Below are 12,256 nucleotides of genomic sequence, written 5' to 3'. Positions count from 1 at the left end.
AGATTATATTACTATTTACTCAATCCTAGCCATCCAATTATGGAAAAAGACCAAACTATCCTTAGTTGCTTTAAAAAGTCAACTTCAATTATTTGAGCAACCATTTTCTCTTCTTCTTCTTCTCTTCAACGTTAACTTCATCTCCTTCTTCTCTTTGTTTTTCTTCACTTCCTACTTAGCTAAATCCACCAAATTCAACCCATTTAACTTGATTTAAGTAATAAATCCTAGAGATTAAAACTTGAGAAGTGGTCTTTGGTGACTAATTTCAAAAAATTTATTTATTCACAACTAAATGTTATCATGCATTTGTTAAATTGCTGTTTTGTGCTGCACTATTGTTGCGATTAAAAATTTTCTTGATTACCTGTGTTGTGATATTGTTGTGCCTTGTTTGTGTGGAATTGGCATGAAGTGGGTCATCATGGGTTTGTGAGGGCGGTCTACGAGACCGTTGGGCCAATGGGAGATTGGCACCCGTGTGCACCTGGTGATATGATATGGATAAACCACAGGGTCGCCTCCTGTTGGTATGGAAAAGAAAAGAGAGACTGAAAAAAAAAAATGAGAGGGCTGGTCAAGTGAGGATTAGACCGGTCGGCCATGTATGGGGGATCGGCTCCCTGATGCACACGTTATGAGAGGACGAGCCATGTGGGAGGACGGCTCATTGGGGGTTTCGGTGACGTCACTGACTAATTTCCACGTGATGTAATTATATGAAGATGATAATATTTGTGGTTGCTGTTGTATTGTCATTTGTGTGTGAACTGCATAATCATATAACTAGTTGGAGGACTAAAATAATTTATGTTAGCATATGTGTGATTGTATGGGGTGAGAGGGTTATCTAACCCTACTCATTGAGTTTGGCGCTCACCCCTGCCTACAATTTTTTTTTCAGGTAATAGCAAGAAAGAAAGTCCTATGGAATTCAACTGAGTTGAGATAATATTTATAGAAGACTGTTAATGATTGTAGTAACAATGTTAATGTAAAAGACTGTAAATTATAGAATTCTGCAATTGTATTCCAAATGGACTGTAATTAGATAATAAGAGCACATACATTAATATTATGGATTGTATTTTTGATATATTGGTGAAATAAATTATTGGGCCTGAAGCCACATTTATGAATAGAATATGAGTTTAACTAACATAGACTTACTACGGGATGCGGGACCTTAAGCCCACCCAGGTCTTAGTGCTTGTCCGACCCGCAGAGATGAGTCGTAACAATATATATATGGTTTTAACTCAAACTATAAATCAAACTTTTTAGATTTTACAAAATCAAGTCCAAACATAAATTTTTAAAACCCGATTTTAAATTGGTTTGAATCAATTTAAATGATCTGAATACTTTGATTAACACACCTAGCCACATGAGCATATTATATAATTGGATACTACGTTTTTAGTCATTTGTTCAAAATTTGAATTTTAGAATAGATTTCAATTCTATTGCCTTAAAGTAAAAATTTCAAGATCAATACGATAGCAAAAAGTTTTAACCTGGTTGCATCATTTTAACATTTAAGTCAATATGTTATGTCAAACCTTTGAGGTAGCTTTTACCAATTTTCCCGCACGGTAAAATAAAGACAATTTGGGGCCACTTACAAAAATAGAGACGGCACCGTTCTAAACGTTAGAGAAGAACAAAGCCCCCTGAGTTAGGGTTTACACCTGCAGAGCAACAATGGTGTTGTCCAACAAGAAGCTAAAGCAGAAGGAGAGAGAAGCAAAGGCACAATCTTTAGCAGAAATAGTTTCTGGTGATTCCGACTCGAATGGCAAGAAATCGTCAACAAACCCGGAAGGAAATTCGCAGCTTCAAGAGCTTCTGGAGGCAGCAAAACAGAGGATCAGATTATCAAAGCGAGAAAAGAGAAGAAAAACCCTCTCTTTGCAAGGATTGGGGAGTTTAGAAAAGAGTATAAATGAGGATAATGTTGAAGGGAATAAGACAAGTGAAGAGAAAGGGGAAGAAGGTTTAGTAGGTGAAGTTGATAATGGAGAAATTAATGAAAAAAAGAAGAAAAAGAGAAAGAGAGAGGAAGGAGAGACTAAAGAAAAAGGTGAGATAGTGAAGGAGACAAAGAAGGCAAAGAAGAAAAAAAAGAAACAGAAGAAAAAGAAGAATAAGAAGGTTAAGAGTTTGGAGGAGAAGGTAGCTGTTGAAGCTGAAGGAGCTGTAGAGGCAACAGCAGGGATCAGTGAAAGGTAATTTTCAAAGCATTCCCATTTTATAACAATTTGAATTTTTAAACATCGTTTCTTCCCTCTCTTCGAGGATGTATTTTTTTTTAATTAGCTTGCTATTGTCCTCTGTTTCTTCTTATTTTGATTTCCGTTTATTTTTCTCAATTTGGCTGCATTATATATAAATTTGGCATCTGTTTAATTTTTTAGCTAATTTTCTATGGGGCTCTTGTTGCTGCTTCTTGATAATGAATTCAAAAATGGATATGTTAATACTGCTGGTAAAGAGTGTGAATCTGTGGAAAAAAGACCAACTTTGTATTAATTACAGATCCAATGCTAACTAGGCCTTAAATCACATTGGAAATTTTTGTTTATCTGCTGCTAATATAAGTGTAGTGTTGAATTTTCTACTTGTGTGTGTTGCTTTAGATTGAATAGCATCTAACAATTAGTCTTTGGTGTATTATTTTCTTGCAGTCAAATGAATGAGGATATTGCTACAAAAGTTTATGTTGGAGGCATTCCATATTACTCAACTGAGGATGACATTCGAAGTTACTTTGAGTCCTGTGGCACCATAACTGGAGTTGACTGCAAGAAGTTTCCTGACAGTGGAAAGTTTAGAGGAATTGCAATAATTAGTTTTAAGGTATCCCCACAGACCAGTTTCTTTGAATTTAAGAAATGTTTTTTATTTTTTTTTTTCAGTTTGATTTCTATTTAAATACCCTGCATTAGTAACTTGAATTTGACAGAAATTTCAAAAGTGATATTAGTTCAAAATTGGTTGCTGGCATAGTCTGGTAAATATTGTGTAAGATACATTTCTACAACAGAATTTCTCTTTGACGAAGTTCATCTTTTTGTTGTCTTGAAGCATATGTAGCTTTTTGACATGTTTAAGCGTCTAGGAGAACTAGTAAAACAACATAAAATGGATGATAATCTTACCAAATACTCATGTAAATCTATAATTTTTTGGATACATGGGAGGCCCGACGGATGGAAATAACATTGTGGGCTGCACAGCAGGGGGCAGCCCTCTCCTTTGAATAACATTCATCAAATTGGTGATAACTTTGTGGTGGAGAGGACTCGAACTTGGGACCTCTCACTCCCTACATCTGCGAGGGGAAGTAGGAAGATCAATCAAACCACACCTGATTGGCATGTGAGTCTATAATTGTTTTATGTACAGTAGCAACTAAGCTTAGTTGGGGTCAATTATAAGAATCCTTTGTTTCCAATGTCCACTCTGATGAAATAAATAGCAATGCAAAGTAAAGTATAAATTGAAAGGAAATTTTGAAGTACTTTTTTGTGGAAAAGAAAAAAAATTGAAAGGGAAATTCGTAAACCATTTGATAATATTAAATCAAACAAAGCATAAGATAGACAATAGTAACTAACTAGGACTTGCTTTATGAACCTTTTGTCTCCATTTTTCTTTGTTTATAGGTTCTCACTAATATCTAAAGTTTGTAGATCCTTATTGAAAACTTCCCTCCATATGGTTCTAGGTTGACCTTTTCCCTTTTAGCAATCTCTACTACTAAAGTATCACATTCACAAATCAGGGCATGTGAGGGTCTACGTGATAATGACCGTAGCATAGCAGACATCCTTCAAGCATCTTATCTCCAACTTCTGCTACTTGCACTTTTTGTGTAATGTAGTCATTTCTAATCTTGTCTAACCTTATGTGACCACACATCCATTTCAACATCCTCATCTCCACAACATTCATCTTATGGACATGTTGGGTAATCGGTGTGCAACATTCACTCCTATGCTGTGTTTGTTTTGTGTACCCTGTTGAATTTAGTATGTAATGAACTGGACCTGAAAAGAAATGCAATGAGAATAAAAGCAAGATGAGATTCTCAGCAAGTGGAGTTCTCATGCATAGAACAAGAATATAAAATCCATTCTTTTTCCTAGCTTCTGCTCTAGATTCATTAATTTTCTGCATGGGCTTATCCATAACTAATTAAGATTATATCTTGCTTAGTTATCCCTGTGAAATGCGTTGTCTAGCACTTTGAAAATAAGTTCTTAATAGGAGAAGAGCCAATTGATACAGGTGTATCTTCTGAGATTTGTAGGACATAGGGAGCCTTGAGACTCGGGAGCTTCAGACAATTGATTGGATACCAAGATCTACTTGCTTTTTATAGACTCTGAAAGTCTGTTGTCTGGATCCTATTCTATTTTGTTTCTGTGCTTGTGGTGGTATTTTAAAAAATATAAGAAACTAGGAAGGGGCAGGGCTAGCCAATTAGTCACACTCCCTTGCTTTGCTGCTGCTTGGATCTCCTCATTTTACCTTTCAACAATGAACATATGCTGTTATTGTGGTTTTTGCCTCTGAATCAGAAACTATTTTTGCTTGTGCTGTCATAAAAATTTAAGTTTAATTTTGTAGCGGACTTCTATCTACCTTGTTTTTTGAACAAGACTTCTGATCACTTCTGTTGTCTTATCTATAATTTTTAAATTTCACATGGAAGAATCTCAGGAAACTTGCTTCATACCTGGTGAAAACATTAAAGTCATTCAATAAAAGGTCACAGTAGAGAAAAACAGCTATAGTTTAGATTGGTCGAATGATGTTAACATTGTCTTTTAACTTCCTATATCTGAATTTTATTCTCTGATTTTTTTTCTTAAGTTTACCTAAATTTGTTTATTTCTAAAATTGGAATAAAGCTTTGACATCTTTGAAATTTTAACAGAACTTGTTGGTTGAATTAGTTTGTAACATTATATTGATTCTACTATTGTAAATCATCCTTACAGACTGAAGCTGCTGCTAAACGTGCCTTGGCTCTTGATGGATCTGACATGTGAGTAACATAGGAATGATGTTCTTACACCCAGCTGGGAAAATTGTTATTTTCTATTTCTACACCCTGCTTATGAAACTTCTTATACTTTCAGGGGTGGTTTTTATCTGAAAATTCAACCTTACAAGACAACTCGCGCAAACAAAGTACCTGATTTTGCACCAAAAATCGTTGAAGGTTACAATAGGGTCTATGTTGGAAATTTGTCATGGGATATAACTGAGGATGACCTGCGGAAGTTTTTCTCGGATTGCAATATATCATCAGTACGTTGGGGCATGGACAAAGAAACAAATGAATTCCGAGGGTATGCTCATGTGGACTTTTCTGACAGTCTCTCATTATTGATGGCACTGAAGTTGGATCAGCAGATTGTATGTGGGCGACCTATCAAGATAAGTTGTGCGGTTCCTATGAAAGGAGCAAAAACACGTTCAAATGTTACTCACGTAGCCACAGGTAATGAAGTTGATAATATTGTGAGTGCAAGCGTTGCTGTACCCACAGTCAGAGTCAATGAAGCTGTGCCCATAGTCAGAGTCAATGAAGCTGATAAAGGCAATGAAGCTGGTAATGATGGCCCGAGTGTAAGCAGCGGTAAGATTAGACGGAGGACTTGCTATGAATGTGGTCAGAAGGGTCATATTTCTTCAGCTTGCCCAAAAAAGCAAACTGCTGAAACAAATACTGATGCAAGTTAAACATTTATGAAATATTCTGTTTCTTTCAATTTTGAGATTTTATAGTGGTTCCTATCAATTTCATATGATTCAAATCAGTCATAGACAGTTGCTGTTACAATTTTATATCTTGAATTTGTATATTTTAATTCAGTTGAGTTTAATTCACATATTGGTCAAAACATAACCCTTTCTTTTTCCAATTTTTTGCATTTTTCCTTCAAAGAAACCACACCTGGTTGTTTATTTCCCGACACTTATATCCTCTTACAAAACAAATCTCCTTCCTTTTTTCAGTCCTTGAAATAATTTCGGACTGGTTTGAACATAATGTTACCGAAACGTTGCTAGAGCCTACAGAATCCTGAAACATTAATCTATGGTTAAGAGCCTCAGACCTGTGATTTGGTCAAAGACAGCAGAAGTTTATTGGAACCATTTGCAAAAGGTTTACTAAGTTGACTCCGAAGATGAGCCTCTCTCCTTCCATCCATCACGGTGACAACTTTGATCCTTATTTTAACATGTTCTTGCATATCAATTTCCTCCATTTCTTGAATTACTCAGTTCTAAGCATAACTTATATGTGAATCTAGCAACAATATGTAAGAATTATTTCCAGATTCAAATTTGTGTTTTTGGGCAGGTTGTCTAAATTGAACTCCAGCAATGATGTTAATTTGCAGCATCTGTCTTCTGGGAACTTCGCCTGCCAGACAAGGTGAAGCATATAAACATAAGATAGGATGCAAAATAGAGGATCTTGTTGACCATTTCATGAATGAAAATAAGACATGAATGTTATGCCTACACTTAAATTGTCTCTATTGGCAAGCTAGCAAATTTGGAAGTTTCTTGACCTGTAAATAGCAAGTTTGAAAATTAGGATACTGCCAAATTGGTATCCCCTGATTTGGGTTTCATGGATTTGGAGTCTTATTGTACAAGAAAACGACGCATAAATTTACTTTTGAAATTTATCGCGATTTGCCTTGTGACATCCTTAAGTTTGCAAAGACCTATTATAATCATATACTTTCACATTTAAGTAATAATTACACCTCTCACCAAGATAAAGTAAACTTCACAGTCAGAGTTATGTGTTTAGCCACAAGAAAATGAATAACTTTAAAATGGATAACTTTGTTTACTTTCACTTTGGTCCGTGAGCTGATAGGAAAAGATTAGGTGGTTGGTTAAGTTATTGGCATTGACCCTAAACTTCAGACCAGTTGTCTCAAGAATTTGTATTAAACTGCCCACTTGATATTTGACAAATGTGTTCTTGAAACATAAATTATGATTAGACCATACTGGCTTGGGAACCATTCTAGTAACAGGTTCGGTCCTCCGTGATTTTATTTTGAATTTTTTGAATTTTATTTTTTTAGCATAAAAAGTCATTGAGAAAAACATAAATTATGATTTTTTTTTTTTTACCTGGGTTTTGATTGCTTGCGAAAAAGGAAGCATTGATAAAAGAAAAAGGATCTTTATGTAATATAATTGGCTCAAAAAGGTTTGTTTATCATGAACATTGTGATCTATCACAATCGCACCTTAATTTTTTGAATTTGCGATTGCATCATAATTTACAATTTTGGAATTGCATGCTAAAATAGATTTGGGGAAAAATTTTCAACCCACATCACCCTTAAACTATTTTAATTGCTTGCTACTAACTCAATTTAAGTCTAGGGCCAAACTGTTAAAACAAAAAAATACTTGTATCTGTATTTTTAAAAGATAAAAATTCAAAAATAGAGAAAAATTGTAATTCAAGACTAAAGATAATAAAGTTGCTTTTTTACAACTTAAAATTGGATTTTTTTTTTTATTTCTCCTTGTTTTTTTTTTTTTAATTTTATCTTCTAGTTGGATATAGTTAAAAAAATACAAAACAAAAAATAAATATTAAAACTATAATTATCTAGTTTTTCATTGATAGATTGAACTAAATATGTAGCTTCAAAAAAAAAAAAAAAAAAAGGGAAAATATAACTGTGATTATTTTTGATTATTTATGATATTGACACACATGGAAAATTTTAGCATTTCTGAATAGAAGCTTTGCAATTTTTTTTTTGGGTTTTTAATTTTTAAATATTTTACCTTTTGAAAATGTGAATAATATTATTTTTGTCTGAATAAAAATTGAATTGAATTTATTCTAAAAAGAAAAGATTGAATTGACCCAAAAATAGATTAAATTTAAAATAGATTTAATGGAATGCAACTAAAATAGTTGAGGGCCAATTTGAAATGGGATTTTCCTTCAAATTTGTGTTAGGGTGCAATTGATCTCAAATTTGCAAATTAGGGTGTCCATTAAAAAAAAAAAAAAATTCAATCGTAATAAGTTGCAAAGTTTGGAATACATATTTTCAAACAGATTAGATCATTAAAAAAATTTCAAACTTTGCGGACAGTTTTAATTGTACTCTATATTAAACTTTCTTCTCTTAATACTCTGAACTTCAATTTTAATTAGAATAGTATCCTAATTTGAAATTGTATCTAATTTAATGAATAGTATTATTTTCGCTAGATCTATATGGTCAGGTTAACCAAAAACTCATCATTTAATAACACTCTAACTAATATTAGTTAGATTTTTTTTTTTAAATTCATAAAAAGCCAAGTAAAATAATAAATTTTAATTAGTTATAAGCACAGAATATTAGTTCAGGTTTTTGTTTTGCCATTTTCTTAAGCATGAAATTTTAGTTAGATTTTATTAAAATTATACCTATTAAGTTAAATCTCTCATAAAAATAAGTTTTATTCGTTACAACATAATTTTATTTTTAGGGAATCATTATTTGTTGTTAATGTTATATAAATAAATAAATAATATTTTATTTTAAGATGAATATATTATTTTTTTATTTCAATATTGGCTACAATTTGAATATAATATTTTTTTAAGGCAATTGAAATAAATATTTATTATTAAATTGGATACAATTTTGAAATTAAATTGCTATTATAACTAAAATTGAAGTTCAGGTATTAGGAGAAGAAGAAAGTTGGATTTAGAATACAATTAAAACTACCTGCAAAGTTTAGAGTTTTTTTTTTTAATGATTTAGCCTTTTTAAACATTAACCTAAAATGATTATATGACATTTATATTTAATTATTTGTTTTAGTGAAGAAAATGGAAATTATAGCAAGGTTTATAATATTTATTCATTGGCATAAATTATATTATATTATGTAAAAAGCGAAATATTATATAAATATAATGGTCAAAATTTCAATCACTAAACAAGATAATATGGAATCTGGGTTGTATGGTAGCTTCTTCTGATGAGAAAAACTATGAGGATGATGCGACTTGCAATAGTTTCCCGTTTTTGTTTATTAGCAATTGTCTCTACCCAAATAGTATGCCCTTTTAAGTACAGGCAAATTCCCATTTTTCCTCCAAGCTGTCCCCTCCATTCCTGCTCTCAACTTCTATGCCTGCAGCACTCACAACAGCTAGAAATAGTTAAGCTTTCCTGATTTATAAAGCATCATCTTCTATTCTATTGCTACTGCATCTTTAACTACCTTCGTTTTCCTTCTCTCTATTGTAATGGCTACCAATTCCATAGAGATAATGGTACCGAAGAAGTATCAAGATCAAGAATCCAGTCTTCAAATCACCAAGAAACAGAACAAACCACAACTAAAACCTGAGAAAAAGGTAGCTGTTATTTACTACCTATCGCGAAATGGTCAATTTGAGCATCCTCATTTTGTCGAAGTCCCTCTCTCTTCTGCTCAAGGACTATATCTAAGAGGTAATTAAATCATACAAGTAAAGAGAAACATTTCTTGGAAGTTTTTGCAATTTCAAGATCCCATCAGTATAGTACTTTTACAGGAATTTTTTTTTTTTTTTTTTTTAACCTTTCTTTCAGACGTGTTGAAGACACTAAACCTTCTAAGAGGTCAAGGAATGACAAGCATGTACTCTTGGGCTTCCAAAAGGTACATGATTAGGCTTCAATGTTCTGACATTTTAGAAAAAAGTATTAATAATACTGTCTATTAATGGTATTGCATAAGACAATATTTTTTTTCTTTTTAATTTTTATTAATATCAAGTCTTTTATCTCTTAGAGACGAGTAGACCTTGCTGTCAGGAGTTGTTTTTGTCATAATGCTACAGATTAATAGTGTGTATATGATTGATTTCTTTGTTCAGGAGCTACAAGAATGGATATATATGGCAAGACTTGTCAGATGATGATTTTATACATCCTTGTCAAAGCCAAGATTACATTCTCAAAGGTTCACTACTCGATGAAAATTCTCAAAGTTTCCGATCCAACGAATCAATATCATCATCAACCTCTAGACGTTCATCAGAGATGAACAGCTTTACCAGTGAGAATTCAAATTCTTCGGTCACTAGAAGAAAAAATCATTCACCGAGTTCAATTGAACACAAAGTTTACAAGGCGAAAACTGCTGGAGAACTTTCAAGAAAAGGGTCTAATGTGTCAACACAGACAGATAATGATCAAACAATAAAATTAGAAATCGAAGAAGCTGAACCCGAACTTGAAGGACTTGACATAATGAAGTATAATTCAGAAACTTCTGACAACTTGGAAAAGTCCATAGAGATTTATAGATCAGCAGCTAATGTTACCTATCAGAAGGTTGGAAGAGATCACAATAGCGAGAGAAGGAATGATACGAAACTTCTGATGAAGTTGATTGGATGTGGGTGTGGATCGAAAAGGTTCAAAGATTTTGAGAGTATGAAGGAAAAAAAGTATTGATCAAAGATGTGCAAAAATGGATGAGGAGTTGAAGTTTTTTTAATCATAATGTGAACAAATAGGAGAAGAATGCTGTGATTTCTTTATTATATTTGTAATTATGTGTTTCATTTGATTCAACTATGAAATTTAAGTTTTAAATGGAAATAAAGGCCACCTAGTTTTGATTTGTAGTAGTATGGAGTTAGCTTTTATTCAAAGTATGCCCTTTGTTCTTATAGTGAGTAAACATTGCTAGTTTCACACTTATATGAACCCCAACGGTCAGGTTAACCTAGGGCTGGAAAAATAACTGGTAAAATCCAACTAAACCGCACCCATTTGTTCTGTTTCCATGGATTGTTCTTTTCAGTTTCATTTTTTAAAAAATCTATTAACCAAATTGATTTAACCCAAAAAATAAATTAAAGCTGAAAAATAGAATCAAATTGAACTAATTTTGTCTGTTCAAAAAAAAAAAAAAAAAAAAAAATCAAGTATCCAGAGTCCATGGTGGCAAGACCGTTGCGGGCAAGGTACTATCCGAGATCGTCATTCATGGAGGCTCGGTCGAGTTTTCAGGCTAGTTTTACGTGGAGTAGTCTGTTTAAGGCCAGAAGGGTTCTGGAGCAAGGATATCGATGGCGGGTGGGGGATGGTTCTCAGATTCGTATCTAGCAAGATCGCTGGATTTGTGATCATGGTATGGATAAAATCGAATTTCTTGTTTCGATTTTGGATGAGGCTGCTACTGTTAACAGTTTACTTAATCACTCTATAATGGAACTCTGCGTTAATTTCTACTCAATTCTTACCAGTAGAAGCTGCAAAAAATTCTTTACTTACCGCTGAGTGTGAATCAGCCTCAGGACGTTTTGATTTGGGTTTTACAAAGAATGGACGGTACTCGGTCAAAAGAGGTTACCATCTTACTTTTGTGAGCCAAAAATCGATCTCTCATGGGTCTTCTTCTTCTACCACTAATAATGGACTATCGCAGAAGCTTTGGAGTATGGATATCCCTCAAACATTTCATCTTCCGTGCATGTAGGGACCGACTCCCGACTCTTGATGCTTTATTGAGAAGAGGTATAGAGCTTAATCCCATCTATTCTTTGTGCAGTGACGGTGTCGAATGTGTTATGCATGTTTTGAAGAATTGCACAGTAGCAAGAAATGTTTGGAGGTTCTTCCCTTTGCGTATTTGTGCTGAGTATTTGCAAGATCATTTTATTGACTGGTTTCAACTTTTAGCTCTAAATTATGAAAGCCAGCAGCTTTAGGTGTTTGCTATTATTGCTTGTTCTCTGTGGAAAGCTCGAAATAATTTTCTTTTTTAGAAACGAAAGTTGAATACTGAGCATATTGTTCATATGGGTACTTCTTTGTTGTATGAGTTCCAAGATGATAATGTAAGGGTGCCCTATTCAGCTAGCACTGGGGGTATAGTACGTTGGAGTCCACCTGAGCTTGGGCAGTTCAAGTTGAATGTTGATGCGTCTGTTTTAAAGGGACATGGTTGTGGCTTGGGCTTTGTTATAAGGGATCACTTGGGAGATGTTCTAGCAACAAACCAAGTGCATGAAGATTGAAGCAATGTATTTTGGCGTTTAGAGTGCCATATCGATGGGCTTTTCCTCCTTTACGTTGGAGTCGGATCCACTTCAACTGGTCCAGCTTTTGTCTTTTGATGATTTTCCTGAGTCTGAATACGAAACACATTTGCTGTTGCTTTCTTCGTTGTTTCAGCAGGTTGGCCA

General features: G+C 33.6%; 2 protein-coding genes across 2 annotated transcripts; both read left to right on the top strand.

Moving 5' to 3' along the window:
• The first annotated feature begins 1,630 nt into the window (after nt 1-1,630).
• PHIP1 (phragmoplastin interacting protein 1) lies at nt 1,631-5,904 on the top strand. Its single transcript, XM_089722783.1, has 4 exons — nt 1,631-2,228; nt 2,688-2,859; nt 5,010-5,056; nt 5,151-5,904. Exons 1-4 carry the CDS (start codon nt 1,705-1,707, stop codon nt 5,755-5,757), a joined length of 1,350 nt encoding a protein of 449 aa, XP_089578909.1. The 5' UTR covers nt 1,631-1,704; the 3' UTR covers nt 5,758-5,904.
• A 3,309-nt stretch (nt 5,905-9,213) lies between these two features.
• Nucleotides 9,214-10,673, top strand: LOC149495713 (protein SOSEKI 5-like). The gene is made up of 3 exons (XM_089722785.1): nt 9,214-9,527; nt 9,648-9,717; nt 9,935-10,673. The coding sequence occupies exons 1-3, from the start codon at nt 9,320-9,322 to the stop codon at nt 10,515-10,517; spliced, it is 861 nt and encodes a 286-aa protein (XP_089578911.1). The 5' UTR covers nt 9,214-9,319; the 3' UTR covers nt 10,518-10,673.
• The last annotated feature ends 1,583 nt before the right edge of the window (nt 10,674-12,256 follow it).

This window comes from Jatropha curcas, chromosome 6 (assembly GCF_041381405.1).
Source record: "Jatropha curcas cultivar XTBG-Jc1 chromosome 6, XTBG_Jcur_1.0, whole genome shotgun sequence".
Classification (NCBI taxonomy): Eukaryota; Viridiplantae; Streptophyta; class Magnoliopsida; order Malpighiales; family Euphorbiaceae; genus Jatropha; species Jatropha curcas.
This window is presented reverse-complemented; position numbering and strand designations above follow the sequence as displayed.